The sequence below is a fragment of the Lichenostomus cassidix genome, chromosome 3 (genome assembly GCF_008360975.1).
Source record: "Lichenostomus cassidix isolate B80296 chromosome 3, HeHo_3.0, whole genome shotgun sequence".
Taxonomy (NCBI): Eukaryota; Metazoa; Chordata; class Aves; order Passeriformes; family Meliphagidae; genus Lichenostomus; species Lichenostomus cassidix.
Window position 1 is genome coordinate 88871998 of NC_139483.1, and position 12738 is coordinate 88884735.

Sequence of the window (12738 nt, forward strand, 5' to 3'; positions counted from 1 at the left end):
TTGACCCATGGCACATCCAGAAAAAAAGAGATGGAAGAAAAATAACATAAAATAATTTATAATTTGCCGAATATTTGTTAGACAAGTCAATTCCAGTGGGCCTGTACTGACTAGGTTTTTAAAAATTTTAATAATGACATAATTCACCACCAAAATTATTTAGGTGTCATGCTGTCTGGACTACTTCTAATAAAGATTGTGGACAAAACTGGCAAGAGCTGCTTTTAGGCACAGAACTTCATCACTGGCATGTGGTTATTACTGACAAAAAATAGCCACTGAGCTGTCAGACCATGATTTGTGGGTTTTGCTGGCTATTTTTTTCTGGCTGTTCAGCTGCAACTTGATAAATTCAAGTCACTCTTTATGCACAGTCACACATCTGCTTTCACACTGGGCTCCTCAAAACTGTAAGTGTGAAACAAGGAAGGACAACGTGATGCTGCTAACTTACACCCAGGCAGAAACATGCTAGGGGAAACTCTTTCTGGGGAATAAATCAGCGATTGCATGCTGGATTTTATAGAGTCATAGAATCACGTAGGTTGGAAAAGGTCCTTAATCGTTGAGTCCAGCCATAAACCTAACACTGCCAAGTCCACAACTAAACCATGTCCCTAAGCACTCCATCTACATATTTTTTAAACACCTGAAGAATATTATGTCCAGTAAGTGGAAATTTTAAGACATAGTACCAGAAGTGGAGACATGCCATTGATTTCAGCTACTGTAAATGATACAAATGTAGAATCATAGAATTGTTTAGGTTGGAAAAGGCCTCTAAGATAATTGAGAACCACCATTGACCTACCACTGCCAAGTCCACCAGTAAACAATATCCCTAGGAGGGACATCTACACATCTTTTAAATACCTCCAGGGATGGTGATTCAACCAGTTCCCTGGGCAGCCTGAAGAAATTTTCCTTCATGTCCAATAAAAACCTTCCCTGACACAACTGGAGGCCATTTCCTCTTGTCCTATCCCTACCTTGTTAAAACCTCCTTTCAGGGAGTTGTAGAGAGTGATAAGGTCTCCCCTGAGCCTCCTTTTTCCCAGGCTAACACCCCCAGCTCCCTCAGCCACTCCACATATGACTTGCGGTCCAGCCTTCACCAGCCTCACTGCCCTTCTCTGGACTCACTCCAGCACCTCAATGTCCTTCCTGAACTGAGTGGCCCAGAATTGAACACAGGATTTGAGGTGTGGCCTCACCAGTGCTGAGTACAGGCAAACAATCACCGCCCTGGTCCTGCTGACCACACTGCTGCTGATTCAGGCCTGGATGCCATTGGCCTTCTTGGCCACCTGGGCACACTCTGGCTCATGTTCAACTGCTGTTGACCAGCACTCCCAGGTTCTTTTCCATTGGGCAGCTTTCCAGCCACTCTGCCCCCAGCCTGCAGCTCTGCATGGGGTTGTTGTGACCCAAGTGCAGGATCCGGCACTTGACTTTGTTGAACTTCATACAATTGGCCTCAGACCATCAATCCAGCCTGTCCAGATCCCTCCATGGAACCTTCCTACTCAGAAGATCAACACTCAGCTTGCAAACTGGCTGAGGGTGCATTAAATTCTCTCATAGAGATCAACAAAGATACTAAGCAGAACAGGCTTCAATACTTAACGTTGGGGATCACCCCTTGTGACCAGCCACCAGCTGGATTTACCTTCATTCACCAGAATTCTCTGAGCCTGGCTATCCAGCCAGTTTTTTGCTACAACTCCCTCTGAGGTTCCCCTGGCTCGGGAAGGCCCTCTGTGCACCCAACAAGAACACTCCACTGCTGCTCATGGCAGCACCAGAGCCACTCACCTCATTGACAGAGTGACACTGCCTTTAAGAGTTCAGTCGGAAAAGTACAATTTTAGAGAATCTGATAAACATGGATATGTGATACCTATAATTTCAGACAAATTGGGTTATTTAACAAGAAAAAATTCCTTGGTTAACAACCAATCAACCAAAAAATTTGACTATTAACTTCTCAGTTTAGTGTATCTGTGATTTTTCTTAATTCTTGCAGTAAAAGCTGAAAAGATGGATTGTGGCATAAACTCTAAACAGAGGCTAAGGGATAATTTTAAAATAGACTTGTTCATTAGGCCAAAAAAAGGAAGAAAAACTATACTTTCTCATGGGAATTTCGTACATAGTGAAGTGCTGAAAGGTCTGTGATTGAACTTAAACTTTTAAATGAGTCAGTTGTATTCTCCTCTGTTATGACTAATCCATAGAAAATGAGTGGTCTCTGTCACAACTTTTACAGGTAACAACAGGACTGCTGCTGGGCTCCGAATGTGGTTGCAGCACAGAGGAGTAGCTTGCCCAGCTGGAACTGAGAAATAGGTGTTGTCACAGCTCCTGGTCCTCAGTATCCAGCCAGGTATAAAAATGCAGAGAAGAAACTTGATTCACTATTAGATTTATTTATAAAAAAATTGTGTATACTTAATAACACAATGCTGTCTATTTATAAGAGCAATACACTTCAGCAGTCAGTCTGGAAAAAAGAGAAGCTTACTATGAAAGTAAGCTTAAAATGGTGCAGCTGAGATTGCTGGACATAGCATGCAAACCGAGCCATGGATCACCTTAGAACAAGATCTGCAGGCATCCAGCAAGGACAAGGCAACAGGGGTGTCCATTGGAGGGGAGGGTGCAGAGGGTCTTTTGTGCTCTGTTTTTGCCCTGGGAAAGGACAGAGCAGTGCCCAGGGTCTGAGGTGAAGGCAGCAGAGCCAGGAAAGAGCACAATGCACCTGAGAAGAACAAGGCCCAGGGAGAAAAATATCTTCCCTTAGATTTGTGTTTTATCCCCTTCCTCCTCTCCACAGATTGGGACCCTTTCATTTGTCTTATCAAATAAGAAAATATTAAACTGAAAGCAAAAAATCAGCCGTGCAGTGATATTAATTTTTTTAAAGAGTAGTAACTGCCAAGTTGCATCAAAAACGTTTTCATTACAAAGATCAACTTATTGAAAGATGCAGAGCTCACTTAATGAATTTATAGTTCATAGTTCATAGTTCATGACTATATATTTGTAGCATTCACCAAAAAAAACCTTATTTTCTATCAACATTTCTGATAAGTGTCTGTCAAACATCTGGCTTTCAACAGAAAGGTAAATATGAAATTAAAAAGAAATGTACAGTTGTTATCAAGTCATCATTATGCAGACAAAGGACCTGTGGCCTTCTAGCACTCCTCCACACCCTGTAACCGTGCAATTAAAAGCCCAGGTATTGCAGCGCCTGAAACCATCAAGGATAAGCTACTCTCCTTTTGTAAGAGAGAAAGCATCCTGTAGAAATGCTTTTAAGAAAGCATTTTCTAAACAACATTGTGCACTCAAGTGCTGACTGAGTCGTATGTTTATGTCTGACTCTGCTAACAGAGTAACAGATATCAACCAGCAAGCAGAATTCTAAACATTTTATTAGCACCCTGACAAGCTACATAAAATCTTTGATCCAAAACTAAGAACTTGAACTCTTCCTTTGATGGCAGATGTCACAACTGACATGCTGAGAAACAAGCTAAAACTAAGTTTTGCCAAGGAAACTGTTGGTCTTCCTACAACAACTTCAAAAAATGGCAAAGGGTGTTATGATAGCACTGGGCTGCCATCATATGTGCAGAAAACTTCCAGTAAATTTCGCAGGGCCAAGGCACAAGTTCCAGAGCCAGCCCATAATCAGTGATACTGATTCAATGCCAGGGCGTTCTCTGGTGTGGTTTTGGCCTAGGTCAGCAAGTGCACACTTAGAAATAAGCTACAGGCTGGGCTAGGGTGCCTCTCTATAGGCAGTATGGACATGGCCTCCCTCTTTCAGGAACAGAAGGTATTTCTTATGAAAATGAGCTTTGCATGATATCTGTCTCAAAAGTCAGAAGGTGGAACATTGGCAGATGTATGGGCATATTCACCTCTAATTTTCTCTCGTTACTATGACACTGGTTGCCCCTGAGATCTTGCTGAAACTGGTGGGTCAGGTCCCAGTTGCAACCACATTTCATCAGTGACAGAACAAGAGGGATTTGCTTGAAACTGAAAGAGGGTAGGTTTAGATTAGATATTAGGAAGAAATTATTTACTGTGTGAGTGGTGAGGCACTTGGACAGGTTGCCCAGAGAAGTTGTGGGTGCCCCAACCCTGGTCAGGTTGGATGGAGCTCTGAGCAACCTGGTCTAGTGAAAGGTGCCCCTGCCCATGGCAGTGGGGTTGGAACTAGTCACAAACAGAATTTCGAAGGTATCTGGTCAGGAATCTGGGCTTTGAATTATGGTTGCAGATCAGCTAGAAGGGAGTGTCTGGTAAGGTGACAAAGTTTGCTGGTAATACTAATTAGGAGAGTTAAACAAAATATGAATACAAAGAGTTACAGAGAGATGTTACAATACTGAGTGAATGAATGATAAAAGGCAGGTGAAAACATTACTGAATTCAGCATTTATACATTTCACAGGGAAAAACTAAACTACCACCTCAATTTGCTCATACTCATGCACCAATGAACTAATTAGCTCAGGAAGTAGCTCTCACTACTCAGGAAATATATCTTGGCTTTATTGTATACAGTCCTGTGCAAACATTGGCTTACTACTCAATACAAGTAAGAAGAACTAAATGAAATACTATAAATTGTTAAGGAATAGAAATAGCAATAAAGGACCTTATCAGAGTACAGAAAGTGCTGTATTCAGAGCTATACAGGAACAGTTTATGGTTTTAGTCTCCCAATCTCAAAAACAAAAACCTGAAAAAGATACAGAAAAGGGCAAGAAGGACCATCAGTGATATGGAACAGTGTCCATACATCTCAAAGAGTGACCAAGAAATCCTTAATTTTCTACACAAAACAGAGGTGACTAGAAGTGTATTATTGTTAGTACCAAGAAAATAATTCATGTTATTTAGAAAGTGAAGGAAGAAAAATTATTTGCTGTTTCCATACAAGAACTGAGGTCAAGTCATAGGTTTAAAACAAAGAAATAAAGTTCTATTTTGTACCATGAATAATTAAAAAGTAAAGCCTATTGCTAAAGAATGTTATAGAGACCAAAATTGAACAAAATTCAACAAGTAACAGGAAAAAATCAGGAAACATGGCATATTCAAAGATTGTTAGCCAGAAGAGATTGATTCAGGAAGTCCCTAGGATTTCACTAGTTGACATACAACAAGAAAAATTCTCACCCACATCTCCTTTTATCCCTAAGCATTTATTAGTGCTCACTGTCACTTCTCTTTTAACTCTTTTTTCAGAACGTTTTGCTCCAACAAGACTAAACTGTGATCAGAGCTAAAATGAATATCTGATACATAATCTCCTTTTCTTACTTGATCTTACCCTTGCTTTACACTAATTAAAGCAGCTTTGATGTAAAACAGAGTGTAAGAAGAAAGTAGAATCTTGTTGCATTTAAACAAATTCGTAGATTGGAATATTAAAAGAGTCCAAGATGGAGCAGTAGGCTCTCCCGCTGTCATAAACCTCAAGATTCAGCATGACTCTGTAGTTTGGCATTTGGCCCAGGGGTTAACAAGTAGTGTCAGGATTTATAGCTACTTAAAACAGGTGTGCACTCAGCTCAGGAAAAAAAAAATACAGTTCTGTAGAAACAATGCAGCTATAAAAACGCAGTTTTTTCAAAGAATGAAGAAAGCAAATAATATTTAATAAGATTTTGTGCTTGCGCAAATTTTGAAAAACAGTGTATCACAGCTGTGCTATACATACCAGCTGACTCTCAGCTACTATAGGCACTGATTTGTAAAGGTTGGCCTGCAAAAAAGATGAAAATATACAGTATTACATGCAATATCTTTGTAATTATAATGATGACAGAAAAAAATCCAGGTACAGCACCAGGCACAGCTTAGCTACAGAAGCTTTTCCGTCTGGTGCAGTGATATGAGAGAATATAAAATATACTCATTTCCAGTTTATTTTAATATATAATCAAATATAAATGCACATCGTTAAGATTTTAGGGATTCTTTTCTCAAAGTGCAACAAAATTTCCTTTTTTCATCTTGATCCAATCTTTAAATTTAAATCCTTATTTTTCTGAGCCTGCTATAGTCTGCTAATTTGCAGCATCAATATTATTATCAATAGTACTGGGAGCTCAGTCAAACCTTCTCAACCTTTTCTGACTTTACAGTAGGAGAACCAGATCAATCCTACTTAAGCATACATGTCAATAATATGGACATTCATTTTTCCAGTTAATAATGAGAAATTACTACCTAGAGAATCATTATATTATTGCTAAAAATCAGTAGTATCATCCCTAAAGCAAAGAGAGATGTATTATTAAATACTGAATGGCATCAAATCAAAGACCATACAGTTTTAAAAGCTGTTTAATCACAACTGTAGTACTTAGTTGTCAGCTGGTGTGAACTGAAGTTAGTTTTCACACTTCTTATACACTCCCTTGCTATTTGTACTATCATTTACATCCTTAAAAGGTTCTGAAGTGCATGAGAAGATAAAAGGTAAAGGCCAAGGCAAATCTGTAACATTTTAATTGTTAAATGGCAGGCTATTTCAACGTAATTGTATAATCTACTACTCTATATAACCTATTGAAGTGATTAGCAATATTATCATGTGCAGATACATATACCTTTATATATGGTGGTTAAAATAATACTTTGGCATTACTCATAAAAAAATTTAAGCTCCTCTTTCAACCAAAAAATCTCTCAAAGCAACATTTTGACAAGCATCTCAACATTAAATATCATAAATACAAAAAAAAAATTATTTCTAAATTAACATTTTAATTGCCGCCAGTAAAATTAATTCAGTTGCATAAACTAAAAGCCTACTTCTAAAAAGGCAAAACAAAAAAAATTGATGGTGGAAAAAAATACGGATGAGAAGCATTATTCCAAGACAGCTCAAAGAGACACCACAGACCCCCTAGGGTTACTCACATCTTGATATTATGATAAGAAGTTTCTGTAAAATACTCAGTTCCTGATTTCTGCTGGAGACATTTCAAAGAAGGCACCTGCTTTCAGAACAAATGTGTTGTACCTAATGTGAAGAAATATTGTCCTCTGGACTATCCCTCCTCTAGTGAACACTAGGCAGCACACAGAGGAGCTCCCTCACAAACAGGTCCTTTCCAGGTAACAGCTGGCACAGCCTTGCATGCCTTGAGCCACACCAAATCCCACTCTGCCAGACAGATCTCCATCATAGCTGCTCTTGCTGAGATGAAGGGATGAGGCTTCCCTGGGGCTTGTGCTGGGCTGAGAGCCTCACTTTGAGGGGAGGGTAGTGGGAGGGGAAGAGAATACAACTCTATGGAAAACCACCTCATTGTGCCCTTTCCCTAAGGGCCAGAGGACAAACTACCACCTGGATTATTAACTGGGACAGAAATAGCCTTTTTATATCATACTAAGGAAGCAGGGCAAGAGAGGGGGAAAGAGTTGTGATGTACCTATGCTATTATAGACACCTGGAACTGAGTATTGTACACCTAAGAAGGTGTTTGTAAGTGTGATTTTCCATACCAGTGAAGAGAGAAACTGACTATATTCCTAGGCATCCCTAAGCTGGATGCCCAAATCTGTGGTCAGTCCCAGTTTTGGAAGCTGGAGATCTGCACTGGAGTGTTATTAAATACACTCTGTTCTCAAAGACTACCTCTGAAGTACACTCTTTTATTTCATTAAAAAGCTCTCTTCTGCTATTCTCCTTAATTAGTAGGAGCCAGCACAATCTGTCAAGTAAAAATCACAGTATGCAATAAAATATGCATACTGCTATATTCAGGAAGCAAAATTGAATTGATCAGTCAAGCATTGTGCTGGCATAAAACTGGGAGACCTCTATTGCTCTGCCAGCAATGCTTTGATTTGAGGTTCAATAGAAATGCTGAATGATGAATAGTAAGTTGAGATTTTTCACCACGACTTGATGAGTTGCAAGTAAAATATGGAACCTGCAGTAACTGTGTATGCTAGAGAGAATTAAAATGTTAATTGGGTTTAATATTTCAATAATTGAACAAATGACTCAATATAGATATATTCATCATATGTTGGAATGTCTGTGTATCTCATAAAACAGCTTGTATTCACCTAAACTGTGGGTTTTCAGCCAGCTCTTTACCTTGGAAAGAAAAGTTTGGATCAACCCCAAAATTCTGGTGGATAAGCAAGAACTAAAGTACTTCTACCAAAGTAAGTGCCCTAGAGTGCAGACTGAGTCTGAAGAAATGCACCCTTCAGCACCCATAACATTCTGTTTACCAAACAGCTGAGCTCTTACCCCATGCTTGAAACATCAAGAGTGTGAGGAAATTAATTTTAACATCATATTCATACAGGTAAAATTATCAACAGACACAGCACTGAAGAGACTCCAGCCATGATGGATTTACCGCACTGGGAACACATCTTAAGCCTCAAATGGCACTGTAATATATTTGTTTCTCTATGTTAATCAACACCTGATATCACAAGTAGATGTTTGTCCAGACTAACACAGTCTTATTTACGAGCAGACAAAATAAGCATTTCTGAATGCAAAATATAGAGTAATTGTAAATGAACTTACATATCTCGTTTCGCGCCCAGCTGCTCTCTGCAGTGTTGTTGACACCTTGTAAAAAAAAAAAAAAATAGATATATAATCAATATGTTGAGTTACTCTGAACAGTAACTCCAAGAGATTTTCAACATTCTGAGAAGGTATTAATAGCTCAAGTTCAGGAAAACTTAAGTTTTCCAGAAATATTCACACCATACATGAGACTAAAGCATATTTAAGTTTTGCTTGTACATTTATTGTAGAAAATACTACTTCATTTTACTGCTCAAAAACATTATTCCTGCTCTATGGAGGATACCATTTAATATGAGAATTCTCATAACAAAATGCTTATTATTAGCCATAAGTGGGGCTGCCCCATGAAATTTAAGTAACATTTGCTCACAAAATAACCTGAAATGTTGCCTCTCTGTGCTTTCATTTCAAGAACTTGCTTTAATTTGACTAATTCATAACAATTCCAAGGCATTTACTTACAAACTCTTTTTTCCTTTCATGTTTATGACCTTCTTTTACCCTTTGTTAAGCACTTCTTTATCTCATTCTGATATCTTCACCACATTTATCTTGGTCCCTATGCTACATCCTGTTAAGCTCACCTTTTTCCCCCCTATATTTGATTTCACAAGTGCTAAAAGATGCCTTCCATTCTCAATTGCCCAAAGAAGTGGTTTTTGGATACCATAGCTCAGCTTTGTAGCAGCATTTTAACTACTCCAGATTCTTCAGGTTTTTGAAAACACTCTCAGTAACAGTGTCTGCCTACCCTTCAGCTGCTATCAGGTTTCTGTTTTTCAGCCTCTTGACGTCCAATTCACCACTGCGTTCTGATTGACAGAAGTAATTTCAAACATGAAAATTAAATTTGAATTGTATATTGAATATAGCCACTCAGAAATGCTGGACCTCTGCCCTATTTTTGCATGGTGGACTGGACATTCAGCAGGGTATTTTCAATGGATTAGCTTTTTGATGTATTCAAATGCCAGAAATTCCTTTCGTCCCATTTTTAGTTGGATTTCTGCCATTTTCACTTTCCTGTAGCTACCACAGGCAACTTAAATTTACCTGGACCAAACTGAATACAGGACCTTCTTTGCTTGGTTAGCCATCCTTCTGAACCCGGAAGGCACATCACAATTTAATGAAACCAGAAGTTTAGAAATCAACCCTAGGTCTCACTACCTATTCCTTAGTTATCCAGGAGAAAGAGATGCAGACATCCTCCTTCTGGGGGTGATGAGACTTAAAATGAAATAAGAACTTCAGAGCAAGTCTATTTATTAATAAATTACCTTATTATTTGAAAATAAAATATGAACTTGAAAATAAAAACTATGTTCTGAAAGATGCTACCAGTCATTGAAGCTAGAAATGCTGGTTGCTTTGTGGCAAGGACACAAGGACGGGATGAAATCTGAGAGAAGGCCAGTGACCTTCCCATATGGCAGGCAAGGTATGAGAGATTTTTAGCCTCTGAAGCCTTAATACACTGTTTCGCTTGCATAATATAATAATATCTCCTTCTGACTTCAGGAAAGCATCCTGTAGCAAAGACTGCACTGACTCCAGGGCTACAGTTCCGTCCTTCCACGCTTTTTTAACCATCAAGCAATTCTGATGTTGCATTTCTCAGCTGCAGCTTTGTGTTGCCATCGGTTTTACTGCTGGAGCAGGCTCTACTGCCTACTGATTTTGCCTGCCTTCATATCTACCTGCGAAGAGCTCTTGGTGTGGAGATGGGCTTGTTCACCTACCTTGCCAACATCTGACTCCGTGCTCATCTGCAGAAAACTTGGAGAAGACTCACACCGGCGCTGGAAAATTATTTTCAACAGAGAATGGACTTATTAATGGCAAGTGACAAAAGGACAGGAAGAGAATAAGTCCATCCCATATATTGATGGGTTACCATAGTCAGCGGGTCCTGCAGGACTTGATCAATGACGGCACACAGCTCTTCTGTTTGTTGTCTGAGCTGGGCAGGGGAGCACATCTGAAAAGGGAGGATGGATCACTCAGTTAACCTTTGATTTTTGCTTTCAAATATAGATCTGAAAGATAAATAACAGCACTACCTCTGAATGAGTGTCCAAAGCAGTGCCTTCAGTCACACTAACAGGCTTGGTCGGCTCTTCTAATGCCTGCAATTCAAGAGGTATTGGTGTGATACTGAGCTGAAAATTTTACAAACCAAGCAAATATACACTTTTTGCAATATTTTCACTTTTGTCATGGAAAGATGGACAAAAAAGAAATTACAGGCCTAGTAATTTTCTTCAGGTCTCCAGCACCTAAGTCAGAATGTAAATACAGGTTTACACAGAAAAGATTGTTCAAGCAGGGTGAATCATCTCAACGTTTGGAATTCAGAAACTACCAGTTTAAATTGTCATCTCCTCCAACAATGCTCCCTCCTTCACAGTAAATGTGACACAGTGAGTGTGCACTGTGTGTGCCACAGAGGTGTTGGGGGCTGCCTGCTGCATACCAGCAGAGAGACACCAGCTGTGAGCAGGTGGACAAGGCAGGGACCCAAACACACAGAAGGCCTTTTTTTTGCGTCAGTAGATGTTTTCTGCAAAAGGTGCCTCCTGAATAAAGAGGATGGTGATTTCACCTTGCAACAAAAATGGTTTTTGACATTCTGGGGTTTTAGCCTGAAATCAGAAATGTATGAAGCAAAATATGTTCTATAATATATATGTGATCTGACACTAAGGAGGTATGCAATCTCTCCAAAACAAAACACAAGCTTCTTCTGTTTGGATATACCTCTCACTTTCTTACTTGGAGCAGGTTTGAGAACAGTAGAAATCAGTTTGCTGATCCCTTCACTTTATAAGGGTCACAAAACATCCTCAAAAGCCAAAATCCACTGCTCAGTTCCCTTTTCATCTTCATCCAGCATCTGTGAAGCACATTCTCCCTGCCCTCACCCATTTTTGCTTTGAAGTGATTTTCAAATAGACACCATGCTGAGACCAAAAATTACTCTGGAAGCCTGCTGGTGTGTGAAGCTGGACTACAGGGAAGGGAACTGCAGGGTTTGTGGAGATTTTTTGTTTAACACATTATGTTTTTTTAAGGTTTCACTTTTTTAGTTATTAGAAAAAAGTATAAGAGAAGAAAAGAGCATTCCAGTAAAGCCCTTTTTCATGCATGTGGGATTCTGTGGGAACGGACTGGTCCCAGTGAGGTGGATATGAGGGCTGCCAAATACAGAAGACATATGTTCAGATGTGAGGGAATTGTCAGAATCTTTAAAAAATAAAAAATAAAAAACACATCCTTATTTCTGAGTTTTATTTTGCTGAGTACATTTGATTTCTTTCCTTGTCCAGCTACTGGCAGCACATATTTGTGCTAAGTGAAAATTTACTTTTAGTATTATTTATTACTATTTCTAACACCATCCAAAAATGATCTTGCACAAAAGCACATTTATGGAACACCATGTCTTCTACTAGAATAAAAGTAGTTGCTTTCCAAACACTTCTTCCTTCCTCTCCATCTCATGACAATTGTGTTACCTTACAGTAGTTGCAGTTCAAAAGGTAAAAAAGTAAATGTGATTCACTTTGACATGCAGAAATTAATGTAATCTTATCTCAAGACAGAGCATGAAAAGATAGATACTCTTTCTCATCTCTGCAGTCTCATCATTGTTACCCAGCTAAAGTTTCCAAAAGCCCAACAGACAGTCCTGTCAAAGAGGAGGACTCAACTAAGGAGAGCTCAGCATTGCACTCAAGAACAGCGGCCCTGGTTCGACTTCGGCCAAGATTGCATCCTTCTGGTAAACTTGAAATGAAGCAGTGAAATTTAGTAGAAGAGTCATTTCAGTACTTATTAGGGTCAGGATTGACAAAGCAGCCTGTTGTGGAGGGATGATGAGTCTTAACGTGAGTTAGGAAAAAGGAAAAATTTTAATCAATCATGGGTTTGGAACAGGGAAATACACAAGCTTTTCCAAACCCCCAAGAAATCAGTAAGATAATGAACATAATAAAGGAATTGTTAAGAAAAAAACTATGTTTCTGTTTCATATTCACTTCACCAGAATAGTGGGTGAACACAAGCAAGGGTCAGAAACAACCACCCTGAAAATTTGGGGGAATCTTCCTAGAGGCATTACAGCTACATCCAAAAGT

At 39.2% G+C, this 12738-nt stretch overlaps 1 protein-coding gene across 16 annotated transcripts in view; it reads right to left on the minus strand.

Moving 5' to 3' along the window:
• MLIP (muscular LMNA interacting protein) overlaps nucleotides 1–12738 on the minus strand; it is a 101839-nt gene that overhangs the window by 25727 nt on the left and 63374 nt on the right. For 9 of the 16 annotated variants that reach the window (XM_085056641.1, XM_085056639.1, XM_085056635.1 and 6 more), the window contains 5 exons: nucleotides 10663–10728; nucleotides 10497–10580; nucleotides 10300–10401; nucleotides 8591–8635; nucleotides 5747–5791 (listed from right to left, as the gene is read on the minus strand). In XM_085056641.1, the coding sequence (XP_084912767.1) occupies nucleotides 5747–5791; nucleotides 8591–8635; nucleotides 10300–10401; nucleotides 10497–10580; nucleotides 10663–10728 (342 nt within the window). Of the gene's footprint in view, nucleotides 1–6; nucleotides 4763–5746; nucleotides 5792–8590; nucleotides 8636–10299; nucleotides 10402–10496; nucleotides 10581–10662; nucleotides 10729–12738 lie in introns of those variants that run through there. The other 7 variants (XM_085056642.1, XM_085056633.1, XM_085056643.1 and 4 more) reach the window with 4 other exon arrangements.